The sequence below is a fragment of the Chiloscyllium plagiosum genome, unplaced genomic scaffold (genome assembly GCF_037043375.1).
Source record: "Chiloscyllium plagiosum isolate Xiang-an unplaced genomic scaffold, Cpla_swu_hap1 HiC_scaffold_12, whole genome shotgun sequence".
Lineage (NCBI taxonomy): Eukaryota > Metazoa > Chordata > Chondrichthyes > Orectolobiformes > Hemiscylliidae > Chiloscyllium > Chiloscyllium plagiosum.
In genome coordinates this window covers 30929602-30942714 of record NW_028270150.1, presented here as the reverse complement: position 1 = coordinate 30942714, position 13113 = coordinate 30929602, and the positions used below count along the sequence as shown (strand labels likewise).

The 13113-nt window shown below is 37.9% G+C and overlaps 1 protein-coding gene across 2 annotated transcripts in view; it reads right to left on the bottom strand.

The window, feature by feature from the left end:
* The window catches only part of LOC122555374 (sorting nexin-9-like), a 92529-nt gene that overhangs the window by 60565 nt on the left and 18851 nt on the right, over nucleotides 1–13113 (bottom strand). For both annotated transcript variants that reach the window (XM_087992386.1, XM_043701320.2), the window contains 2 exons: nucleotides 10848–10931; nucleotides 8852–8894 (listed from right to left, as the gene is read on the bottom strand). In XM_087992386.1, the coding sequence (XP_087848512.1) occupies nucleotides 8852–8894; nucleotides 10848–10931 (127 nt within the window). The remainder of the gene's footprint in view (nucleotides 1–8851; nucleotides 8895–10847; nucleotides 10932–13113) is intronic.

Genomic DNA, 13113 nt, shown 5'->3' with positions numbered 1-13113 from the left:
TCATGGGATAATCCCTACATTGCAGAATCAGTCTATTGAACCTTTGTTTCTTTTTATTCACTTGCAGGATGTGGATGTCGCTGGCTGGCCAACAATTATTGCCCTTCCCCAGATTCCCTCGAGAAGGTTGTGAGCAGTCTTCTTGAACCACAGCAATCCACATGCCATAGGTAGATCCACAGGACTGTTGGGGAGGCAATTCCAGGATTTTGACCCAATGAGACTGAAGAACAATGATATATTTCCAAGTCAGGATGGTGAGTGGCTTGAAGGAGAACTTGTAGGTGGTGGTGGTCCCATTTAATCTGCTGCCCTTGACTTTCTAGTTGGAAGTGTTTGTGGGTTTGGAATTTGCTGTCTTTGATGGACTTCTGCAGTGCAACTTGTAGGTAGTACACACAGTGACTGATGAGTGTCAATGGTGGAGTGAAGGGATGTTTGTGGATATGGTGCCAATCAAGCAGACTACTTTGTCCTGGATGGTATCAAGTTTCTTCAGTGTTATTGGAGTTGCACTCATCCAGGCAAGTGGGGAGTATTCCATCACATGTCTGACTTGTGCCTTACAGACAGACATGTTTTCGGAAATCAGGAAGGGAGTTACTCGCTGCAGTATTCCTAGCCTGTGACCTGCTCTTATAGCCAATGTATTTATATGGTGAGCCCAACTGAGTTTCTGGTCAATGCTAACCCCCACGATGTAGAGGATTCAGTGATGGAAAAGCCATTAAATGTCAAGGGGCAGTGGTTAGATTGTCTCGTATTGGAGATAGTTATTCGCAGCCACTTTTGAGGCATGAATGTTACTTGCCACTTTTCAAACCAAGCCTGGATATTGTCCAGGCCCTGTTGCATTTGAATACAGACTACTTCAGTATCTGAGGGTCAGGAATAGTACTGCATGTTACATAATCGTTGAACATCCCCAATTCTGACCTTATGATAGTGATAAGATTAATAGTAAAGCAGCTGAAGATAGCTGTTTCTAGCACATTACCCTAAAGAGCTCCTGCAGGGATGTCCTGGACCTGAGATGACTGACCTCCAATGACCCCAACCTTCATTCCCATCAAGACTAGCATATGTTTCCTTGACAAGGAAACCAAACTGTACACAGTACTCCAGTTGTGTCCCACTGAGACCCCATATGTAATTTCAACAAGCCTTATTTACTCTATGTGCCAATTCCTTTGTAATGAAGACTAATATAATTTGCTTTTCCATCTGCTTGCTGTAGCTGCATGTCAAACCTTCCTGTACAAAACACCCAGATTCCTCTGAATACTAACATTTCCATGTTTTACAATTTAAAAAAAATGCTTTGGTTTTCTATTTTTCCCCCCAAAGTGGATATCTTCACACTTCCACAAGTTATATTCGATCTGCTTTATTCTTCACTGAGACTATCTATAGCTGCAGCAGTCTCTTTCTGTCATTCTCAGTGCTTACTTTCCCAAATAATGTTGTAGCATCAGTATACTTAGATAAGGGAATGAAGTATAATTTATCAACGTTATTAATATTGATTGCAAATAATATTGAACCCTATGAGCCTTAAGTCTGTGTAACAAACTCTCATGTGCCATTTTATAAAATGTTTTTTGAAAATCCGAATACAGCACATTCATTGATTCCCTTTCTGTATTTTGATAGTTACAATCTCAAAAGTTTGAACAGATTGGCCTAACATCAGTTGGTTTTGTCACATTGCCCTATCAAATCACAGAATTGTTACAGCAGAGAAGAAGGCTATTCAGTGCATCAAATCTGCACTAGTTCTGTGAATGAGCAACTGTACCGAATGTCAATACCCCGCCTTCTTCCTGCACATTCTCCTCTTTCAGATAATAATCCAATTCCATCTCCAATGTCCGAATTGAACTAGTATCCACCACATTTTTAGGCAATGCATTCCTGATCTTAAGCCCTAGCTGCAGGAACAAATTTCTCCTTAAGTTTTCAGTATTTCTTTTCTGAATTATCTTGCTGATTGGAAGGGGTACACCATTTTTCACAGTACCCTAGATGCTTAGATCAAGCAATTTTTCTCTCCAAACTATGTTCTACATCTGTAGGCATAGGGCTGGATCACATGGAGCTCTATACTTTCAACTTTCTCAATGTCTTGATCAGGTTATACATCTTCTGTCACTCTTTCTGATTGTTCACCTAGTGAAGCAGATGTTTTCAAATTGTCACTCCTTATGTTACCGAAAGATTGCTGCTCACTCTTCAGTGGCACAGGCAATGAAAACTCTCTTTTGTAAGATATGGATTGAAGACTTCCACCCTCCCTATACAATTCAGTTTTTAAAAATCCATGTTCGAACCAAGGCTGTCATGAGGAAAGGAGCTGAGTGGTCTTGGTGGGTCCCAAATAGAGAGTCACTAAGCAGGATAAGTGTTATTGTCTAGCACTCTACATGATTCCTTCTATCACTTTATTTTTGATTGAAATGAGACTAGTGGGGGCAAATTTATCCTGTTTTGTGTGTACAGGATCACCTGGGCAATCTTTCCATGTTGCTGGCCAGATGCCAGCATTGTAACTTACTGGAATATCTTGGCTAGGGGTGTGGCAAGATCTGGCATACAAGTCTTCAGTATTATTGCCGAATTATTTTCAGAGCCTTTGCAGCATCCAGTGCTTTCAGCAGTTTCTGGATATCTTGCAGAGGGAATTGAATTGGTTGAAGACTGACTAAGATGGTATAGAGTAGACACTTAATATGGAGAGCTAAAATCTAAAACCATGTATGCATCATTATTGCTTTGTTAATTTGCTACTCACCAAGTCGTGCTGTGCTAACTGTGACTGTACATTTCCTGCTGGAATCTTAAACTCTGGGTTATGGTGCGTCATATTCAGTCCATCAAATTGGTATCTGGGAGGCAGATTTGATACTTGCAATTGATAGCCTTCCTTCTGGAGAATGCTGCCTCAGAGGTGTGTGTAGTAGAAGTAAGCCTTCACTTTAAAAGTACAAGTTGAAAGAAACGGGTATTGTTCCCTGTTTGAGAATTCCCCAAAATTGCTCTCCCTTGCTCTGACTTTCAGCTCAATATCGTTTTGTAGAGTAATGATCTCTTCATCAATTCTACTGATTTGTAAATGAAACACCTGATGGAATTTAATAGTCCGTTAACCCCCCAAGGTGTACATGAAGGAATGGATTTGATACAAACGTGATAATTTGTTTCATCACATCCAGTTCCTGAAATCACCTGCTAAATACCTCTAGTAGCTTCCTTAGATGGGCAGAGAGGTTTTCGGAGTGGAACTATCTTTCTTTGTTTCTGATCTTTTTTCTAGATTTTTTTCCTAGACTCAGGAAGTGTTGCAGCTTTTTACTTTAAATTGAAAGGAACAGTTTCAATTTGAATGCATTCACAGCATTGATGACGTACGCCAAGTCTCTATCCTTTCCCTGCAGTTCACAGTTCAGCTCATTTACTTTTGGCACTACATCTATAAGGAACCTGAAGTTTAGCAGCTACCCATTGTGTGACAGCATACTTCTTTCCTTGATTTTATACAAAGTGACAACTTCAGGCTGCAGATTTAAAAATCTTCATAGGAACTTCCCTCCATTTAACCGTCTCCCATTGGCATGTAGGATTAGTTCACCATAGGCAGCAAGAACTTCATTGAGCATGTAAACAAGACATCCTGAACAGCTCTTGCTTGAATCATGTTTACAATCTTAACAACTTTTCATTATGTGAGAAAAATTGACAACTACTCACTTAAGCTTTCAGTGGATTATACAGTGGTAATTCACACAAGAAGGGGAAATCAGGATCAATTCTGTGAAATGCAACAAAACCCACATTTGCAACATGCAAGGTTAGTGCACCATCGGTTGTGGAAATCAATTTCTCGATTGGATTGTTTTTCCCCAGTTGTCGGTAAAGAGCTACTTTAGTTGTTATGCTGTTAAAAAACATGCGCACAAAAATAATCAGCTCTGCTGTTTCAGTCACATCAATGAATTCTGTGAGAAGCATTCACAGTCCTTCAGATCATACAGTAGTTGTTGAATGACATCTTTGCACAGAGATTCCATCCCTCTTGCTCCTGTGGAAGCACCAAGTTATTCACCCTGGATTGCAGTTATTATATCTTTCTCATTCAGACTCAGAGTCAGAGTCAACGGCAAAAGTTATTGTTTCTTTAATTACTTCCCAATTTGTGAATGATTTCTTGTGTAATGCCAGAAAGGTAATGTGAAAAGATGCTTTGAGTACTGGTCTACCCTTTTGTTGCTTGTTTAGAAAAAAAAATTATTGTACTTGCAAAATGGCCTTCTGCTCATCAACTTATACTGTTCAGCAGAAAATGCTCTTTGAATTTACTATGCATTGTTGCGTTGTGTTGTTCCAAATTTCTTTTTTTAACCGAATAATATATTTTGTTGACATATGAGGCAAATGCTCTTTTACATTTGTGAACAGAAATTCATTTTCCATTCTGGGTGGAATTTGAACATTTGTAATTTCTTTGTCAGTTTCATCATTCATCATTACTGCTTCTCCTTGTTGTTCATGATGTCACTGTGCTGCTGTTCACGCCGTTGATTGGCCTCTGGATCTGTGCCTCTGGAACATCTCGAATGTTGCTGGCTGCTTTCATGTTTGGAGGCACTGGAGGTTACTTATAGAGTTATATAGCATGGAAACAGACCATTCAGTCCAACTGGTCCATGTCAACCATGTTCCCAAACTAAACTAGTTGCCAAACTAAACTAAACCACCTGTCTGCACTTGGCCCATATCCCTCCAAACCTTCCTATTCATGTATTTATCTAAAAGTCTTTTAAACATTGTAACTGTACTTGCATCCATCACCTCCTCCGACAGTTCATTTCACACACTAACCACTCTGTGTAAAAAAAGAATCCCCCTTGTGTCCTTTTTAAATCTCTCTCCTCTCACCTTAAAAATGAGCCCAGTAGTTTTGAAGTTCCATACCTTAGGGAAAAGGTCTTGCTATTCACCTTATCTATGCCCCTCATGATTTTCTAAACCTCAACTCCTATGCTCCAGTGAGAAAATGTCCCAGTCTTTCCTTATAACTCAAACCCTCCATTCCTGGCAACATCTTGGTAAATCTTTTCTGAACCCTCTCCAAATTAACAATATCCTTCGATAACAGGGTGACTCAAACTGGACATAGTGCTCCAGAAGAGGCCTCACCAATGTCCTGTACAACCTCAACATGATGTCTGGACTTCTATACTTAAAAGTCAGAGCAAGAAAGACAATATTTGGAGATGCCGGTGTTGGACTGGGGTGTACAAAGTTAAAAATCACACAACACCAGGTTATAGTCCAACAAGTTTAATTGGAAGCATACTAGCTTTCGGAGCGTCGTTCCTTCACCTGATGAACTATAACCTGGTGTTGTGTGATTTTTAACAATAAAGACAAGTGTGCTTAATGCTTTCTTAACCATCCTGTCTACCTGTGATGCAAATTTCAACGAATTATGTACCTGAACCCCTATAACACAGCCTAAGGCCCTAATTGGATAAGTCCTGCCTTGGTTTGTTTTACCAAAATGCAAGACGTTGCATTTATCCAAATTAAACTCCATCCAAAAATGCTCAGCCCATTGAGCCAATTGATCAAGATCTCTTTGTAATCTTAGATAACCTTCTTCACTGTCCAGTATACCACCAATTTGAGTGTCATTGTAAACTTCCTAACCATGGCTTCTATATTCCCCTCCTATTCATTTAAACAAATGACAAACAAAAATGGGTCCAGTACCAATTCCTGTGCTTCTGTGGTCAAAACGTGTTTCGGATATTGGACATGTGATATGGCAGCATTTCCTGTAATTTTTCTTCTTCTTGCACAGACCTATTGGATAAGTAGTTGAAACAAAAAGGGTCTGCAGAGAATGGGCAGAGGAAGAGGACTAGTTGTGATGTTTTTGCTGAGTCCACATGGACATGATGGGCTGAATAATCTCCTATATTTGCAGCACTGTATGTTTCTTATTCAATTTTCTGCCCTTTTTTACCCTTCAGCGACTGTCCATCTGGGCCAAACTGAAAAACTGAAACAAATGCAACAAGCTAACAAAGTCTGTTATGAGCATACAGCTTTCTTTAGCCATGAAGCTTCTAGAAACTGATATTATGCAGCAGCATGATGATCAATGTGTACGCAGTGAGGGACCATGATGCCACCACAGGTAGGGAAGAGAGAGCTAAGTCCCAAATCTCCTTAAAAAGAACAAGATCAGACTCCAGGCCATGTTAATGATCTGGTCCACAAGTCAAGCCAACAAACACTCCTGGCAGGTATCAGAGCTGCTGTAGCATCAAACACTTTTACATGCATGCTGAACACAGGAGGCTGTGGACAGTGAGCATAGAGGGTCCAAGTTTCTTCCCAGAACATGGCTGACCAGGGATTTATCCTAGCCTGCCATGGCATATGTTGGAAGGATTCACAAGTAGATGGCCATTGCATCCTCACATGGAACTTGAACCCAAAGGCTTTGGCTCAGAGATAAGAACTCTACCACTGTGTCACAGATCTCCTTCTTAGATCTACATATGCATTCTATTTTCCTTGAACACTTTCTCTTCAAACTAACACTGGAATTCTTATAGTTAATGTTAGTAGTAAGAAATTGCTGAGTACAAATGAAATTCAACAAACCTTGCTATTGTATAACATTTCACACTGGTGTACAGCTTTTCTTGAAGACCTGGTTGCCATTTTATCCTTATTTCAGTTAACTTACAAGATGTGAACTTGATATAGTTTTAGAAATCACAAGAAATCTATGAAGGTTAGTGATGCAAAATAAGGTGTGTATATAAACTAGTAAACCCCCCCCTGGATGATTGTTACATGTCAGAGAATGGCCAACTGTAAAAGGACTATGTAACATTGTACAGAATGTATTATTTTGTAGTGTTAAACTTATAACTTTATTTCTTTTTTTCTACTTTGTACCTAAGATTTGTTCACCTAGGTACCTTTGTAACTAAGATAGTGCCAGGAACAGCAACTTTGTACCATATTCTTTGTACCACTTTTCACCATACTTTTGTATCCCTGTACTTGAGTACATGTAACAATAAACTTAATTCTAATTCTTCTGTTCAGGAATGATTGTGTGTAAAATGTCATGTTCCTTTAAAGCTGCAAGGATCATTGCTGTAACATCCTGCGATAAATTGAAGACATGTTACTTTCAGTGGCATCCTGAGATCAGACATGGATATTTTCTAGTGTTTTGTTGATTGGAAATGGTTGGGCTTATTTTTATGAAATTGGGGTGCAGAAATCTGCATAGGCAACAATGCAACACCTAAAGTGTCTCAGTCACACATTAAAACTTTGATTTTAAATCAATTGCAATTTAATGAAGTACAGGTCATTTTGCTATAATGCATGTTGTGTTAACGTGAATTCGCTGTAATGTGATTAATGAACTGGGGATGCTGTTTCTGAAGCACAAACTTTTAAAACGTGTGTTGGCTATAATGTAATTAATTGCCAACATTTTAAGCACTATTCTAAAGCATATTTTTTCTATAATACAGGTTTGCACAAGAATGCAACCATCGCATTATAGACAAACTACTTGTAAGCATTTTTTTGTTCCTGCACAGTAACTTCATAATGATGATTCAACTCATTTAAGCAGTGATTTGACTAAGGTATTTAAAACCATGAAGGGTTTGGATGGATGGATAGATTGAGAGAAACTGTTTCCGTTGGCAAAAAAAAGATTTAAAATCAAAGGACACAATCTTTGTTTTTTTCACTACAGTGCTTCCCAAACCTTTTTCCAATAGTGACCCCACTTTGAGGTTTGAAAGTTTTTGTGACCTCTCCCCCCCCCCCAACCCCCCACCCCCATGAGAGTGGCCTGTGGACAGACTGTGAAAGCAGGAGCCTGTTAACTCGGTCAGAACTCCACAGCCACCAATGCTGCCTCAGATCCGGATCCCAGAATTACAGCTCACAACTCCACTTTGGGAAGCCTTGCTTTGAGTTACACACCATCACTCTTAATGACATTGTCTTCATTAAATCTTTTGTTACACAATCTCTCTAAGCCTCCACCCTATCACAGACACACATATTGTCCTCTTGTCTGTTTTCTCCATCCATCTTCAAAATCCAGTGGCTAAAAGAATTCTTACATTTCCATTTTTCATCAGTTCTCATGTAAGACCATTGATCTGAACAGAAAATGGCAGGAAGAAAACATTTGGGCAAACTGACGGAGCAGAAAGGAACCTGACGCAGTGCCATAATGTGTCGTCTAGATAGCAACTTCTAATAAACTCAATTTCCCCTTAATTATTTATTTACATATGGTAGGTGGACTGCTGATTTCAGGACCTTCCCATCCTTTGTATTATGGAGGTCAGCTCTGCAGTGAGTAAGGCACTCACCCCACCAAGGCACATCCATTGAGGGTTTGTAATATCCAGCTCATTAACTTCATTTCTCTCTCCACAGATGCTGCCTGACCTGCTGACATTTAACTATCTTTTCATCCTTATTTCCACACCATTTTGCTATTCTATGATACGTTGGCTTCTCCTTCATTAAGAGTTTAAAAATTGCCTAACCCCGCCCTCCAATAAATTCTTCTAAGATGTGTACAGAGAGTACTGTCACAACATAAACTGTTACAAGTCACCCAAAATTACACCCATCAACTTTCTGAAGCCCTGAGCCCAGAGGCTGGGAGACACCTTATCTCACAATTTTCAGGCTAGGGGGCACAGACTAAGCAACAAATATTTGCAACAATGAGAAAAATTAAATCCACATGAAAATAAATTCTAATAATATAATGTAGGACACTTACCAACAGATGTGTCTGAATTGCTATAAGAGTTCTTTGATCTGAGCTGTTGGAAGAGAAACATTGTAAACAAGCAGAATAATTACTGACTGTTAACAAGTGAAAGCAACATGCAGTGGTAAATCTAAAACAAAAACAGAAATAGCTGGAGAATCTCAGCAGAACTGGAAGCATGTGTGGCAAGAAAGCAAAGTAAATGCTTTGAGTCTAGTAACGTTTTGGATAAAGAGTTTCTCTGGTAATTTCTGTTTTTCTTTCATATCTCCAGCACCTTTTTTTTTGTTTTATTGCAGTGGTAAATCCCTGACGTGGCAGCATCAAAGAAATTCACTATTCGGAAAGACCATGCTTATGTACATTCAGGTTTAAACATTAAGAGATTGGAGAAATAAATAATATTTCTCACTTGCAGGGTTTTATTTTAGTTTCTTTGACTTGCAATATAAAAAGATTCTTGCAGCAATGGATATGTTATAGACACACAAGCCTAACTTGGGAAAAGGGCAAATGAATCCAACAGTGTGAAATTTTATTTCAGAGTTTGCAGTTTAAGTTGGAAATTTATGGGTATATTGTGGGCATCAATTGTGATGCAACTGGGTCAATTTAAAATGAATTCAAGACTCATATTGTGGGAAAAAATACCAACGCCTAGACGTGGTGGTCAGAGAAGGATCACCTTCAGTGATGCCACTCTCAAAGGTTTAGTGGGATGCACAGCATCAATTTCCTCTACTCCAACATGACTTGAAATCTGGTGCCATGTACCGTGAATCTGTGCAAACACTAATAGTGACAGTATCAGGCAGGCTGATAGCCAATCAGATAAAATAATTTTTCCAGACATCAAACTAGGAAACAAAGGAGGAGGGATTATAATTCATTTTTAATCATTTCATAGGAAGTGAAATAAAGATTGTGATATACACATGAAAGTGAGGTACAAACTGAAATATCATAAACATTATTTTAAAAATAGTAAAATTTATTAATGTTATTCTGAAGGAATAATACTCCAAATTTGATAATTAGCCTTTCAGGGCCAGGAGGATGTTTGACAGTAATTATGACCAGTAGAAACTCAACTAGATCTCATCCAATATGACAAAGCTTTGGACAGCATTTACATTGCGAACAGTGCATTAAAAAGTTGATGTTTATATCAGTCTGTGGAGTCTGTGTTCATTGCATCTGTAAAAACTGCAACAGCATATCCAATGTAGCAATAAGGCACCAGTGACATTCTTGACTTGGCTTTAGCTGGCTATCTGAAGATGTCAGAAGTTGTCAGTTTCATAATAATATCAACAAATGCTGACAGTTTAGCCATCATAAAAATTGCAAATTCCAAGCCCTTACTTTACATCCTGTGTGTGACCAGAGTTCAAGAGCACTGATTAAGAATAAGGATCTGTATCTAATGTAATGACCCTGAATTATTTGGAGAAATAAACACGAAAAGAAACATTGGTTGATAATACGATAAAAAGAGAAAAGTGGAAAGAAACAATTAATTCAGACATTTTTTTTCAGTGTGTTGTGCTGAAGTTTCAGCCTATTCACTGATAAAATATTTCTGACACGACTGCAGTATATAACATGGTGAGGTTCAGAGTTTTAATGTGAGAGTTTTAATCTGTCGTCTTGATGCAACTGGGTCGATTTAAAATGAATTCAAGGCTGTGAATGGTTCATTTGTTTTACTTAGAATCACTTATTAACACATTTGTTCATAACATTTTGCTACTGGTCATTTTAAAATAATCTATAAGGAGAAAAAGATATGGTTGTATGCAGAAGAATGCTCTTTATATAGCATCAAAGGCATATGCATTCTCTTGTTACATGCAGTAAAGATATAAGCACGGCAGGACTGTATTGATGTATGCTGTACATAAATTCTATAAATTTCATGGTAACGCATCAAGCATTAACATGTACCTAATCAAACAGAAAATTATGCAGCATTTCTTTAATTGTATTTTGCATCTCAACATACCTCAACCACATCTATTTCTTCATAATGTGAATCAGCAGCACATGTTTCTTCTATCTTGATAGCTGGCACAGAGTCCATCAACAACTATAAAATTGTTTTTAAAAATTTAGATCTTAATCATATTTGGTTCTGAACAAACTGCTACAAAAACATACCTTCAGATTAATATATTTAGAAAATGGTGTTTTCTATTGAAAAGTTGACAATTCTAAACATCATCAGCCTAGTACAATAAGATGGTTTGTGATAAATCCATTGATCTTTCAAGGTAAAATCTAGGCATAATAAGCTGACTAATCTCCTTCAGTACTGTAGGATGCAATTACTGAAATTCTAGTGAAAATTTGTATCAATCTCACCACTGAACAGAACAGCAAATTAGATGTAATACACAGCATTGGCAAATACTTTTCACTATCCTGTACTTGAGTACAAATAACAATAAACCAAATTCTAATAAACCTAACTCTAATTCAAATATGAAAAAATTCTATATGACAAACTACTTTAATTTGATGTAAAAATATATCTAGACACAGGCTGGCATTCACAGATCCTCAACAATGATATTGACTCTTAAATGTTCTTGGAAATGTCTTAGCAAACCATTCAGTTTAAGGGTAATTAGGGACGGAAAGAAATTACTGGTTTTGCCAGTAATTCCCACAATAGACCAATATTTTTCTCTTAAGGGGAAGTGTCCAAAATGCTTTCAGTACTGCATTGAGCTAGACTTTGTTTTAGATAAAGCATGACTTGCACTCCCTTTCAACTACTGCTCTGGTTAATGTGCTGAAATGTATTATCTAAATTATACTTTGGAATCTGGATTTTAAAATAGAGATATTTATGTATGCGTGAGTTCTGTTTTTTTTTAAACAAATAGATTATAAAGTCATTTGGAATTGTGACCCAAGTACATCAATTCCAAGAAAGCAAGCGTCTGTAGTTAAGTAACTGGCAGAACACCTGTAGTGTCAATGGACGGAATGTTTATATTGCTGAGGTTACATCAAAAAGTTATTAATTTTAGCTCAGAAAGAAGAATAGTGTCTTCAAGCAGGAGAATCAAACTTTTTGTTCATGCAAACAGTCACCATAGTAGAACTGTTGTAGTTTATGGAAATTCCAAACCAGATGAGTTTGCATACAAATCTTCAAGTTGTTCAATTTGAAAAAAGTTGCCTACATCAGAATTGTGAAGGTTCATGCCAGCGGACTTGGAAAGGAATCTTAAACTGTTTTCCACATTCCATGGAACAGAAGTTGGGAGTCATTAGTAAAAACTTAAAAAGTTGAGCTCAGCGTGAAATTTCTCTGGAAACAAGTGAGTATCTGTAAAAGGATAGTGTAGAGAACCAGGTTGAAACATTGATTTAATGTTTGTGTTAAAATCCTTCTACCTATCTCACATTAATATAAAGCAAGATGATTTGTTTTCTTTTGTATAATAAACCCATATTTTGGTGTTAAAATATATCTGCAGCCTCAGGTGAATAGGTTTCAGTGACTAACTATAATATAAACAACTACAACAATTGCACAGTTGATCTATCAAGCTAGGTTTCACTCTCAGATCGGACTTGACCAGTATTACCACCAGCTGGGAACATATTGTAAAGGTCAGTACAGTAGCGCCTCGACATGCGAACGACCCCGTTCACGAACAAATCGGTTTACAAACAGGATTGTATGTAAAATTTTGCTTCAATGTATGTACGAAATTCAAGGTACGAATGAAGGTACGAACGCAAAAAGCCCGTGGTTTCATTATCATTGTTCTGCTTTACTACATGTGCTTTGAATATCCGAACAATGGGAAAATTGATTCAGTTCACAAACCAGGTCCTGGAACGGATTAAGTTCGTAAGTTGAGGCGTTACTGTATTTAATTAGTAATTTGACTATTATCTGCAGCCATTCATGACACTTTCATAATCTCTGTATCTGGGACCCCCAATTTGTTTTGGTTACTTTACTCTCACTTCTTTTCCAAATAGTAAAATGCACAATTTTCTCAATCTAAAGCAACAGTCCCTGGATCAAGAGAATATTGGAGGATTCTAGATACGTTTAATATGTTAGCCGGCAAATAGCATGTACCTGGGTGTTAAAAAGACAAAGGAAACAACTTGAATAAACCCACAAAGGAAATTCTGCTGGTGACAGACAAAACAAACGAGGATGAACAGTGAAGAAAGAGGACAGTGATATTGAGCAGGAAAGAGAGGCAGCAAGAGTGAGAGAGACCACGGAGGTAAAAGGA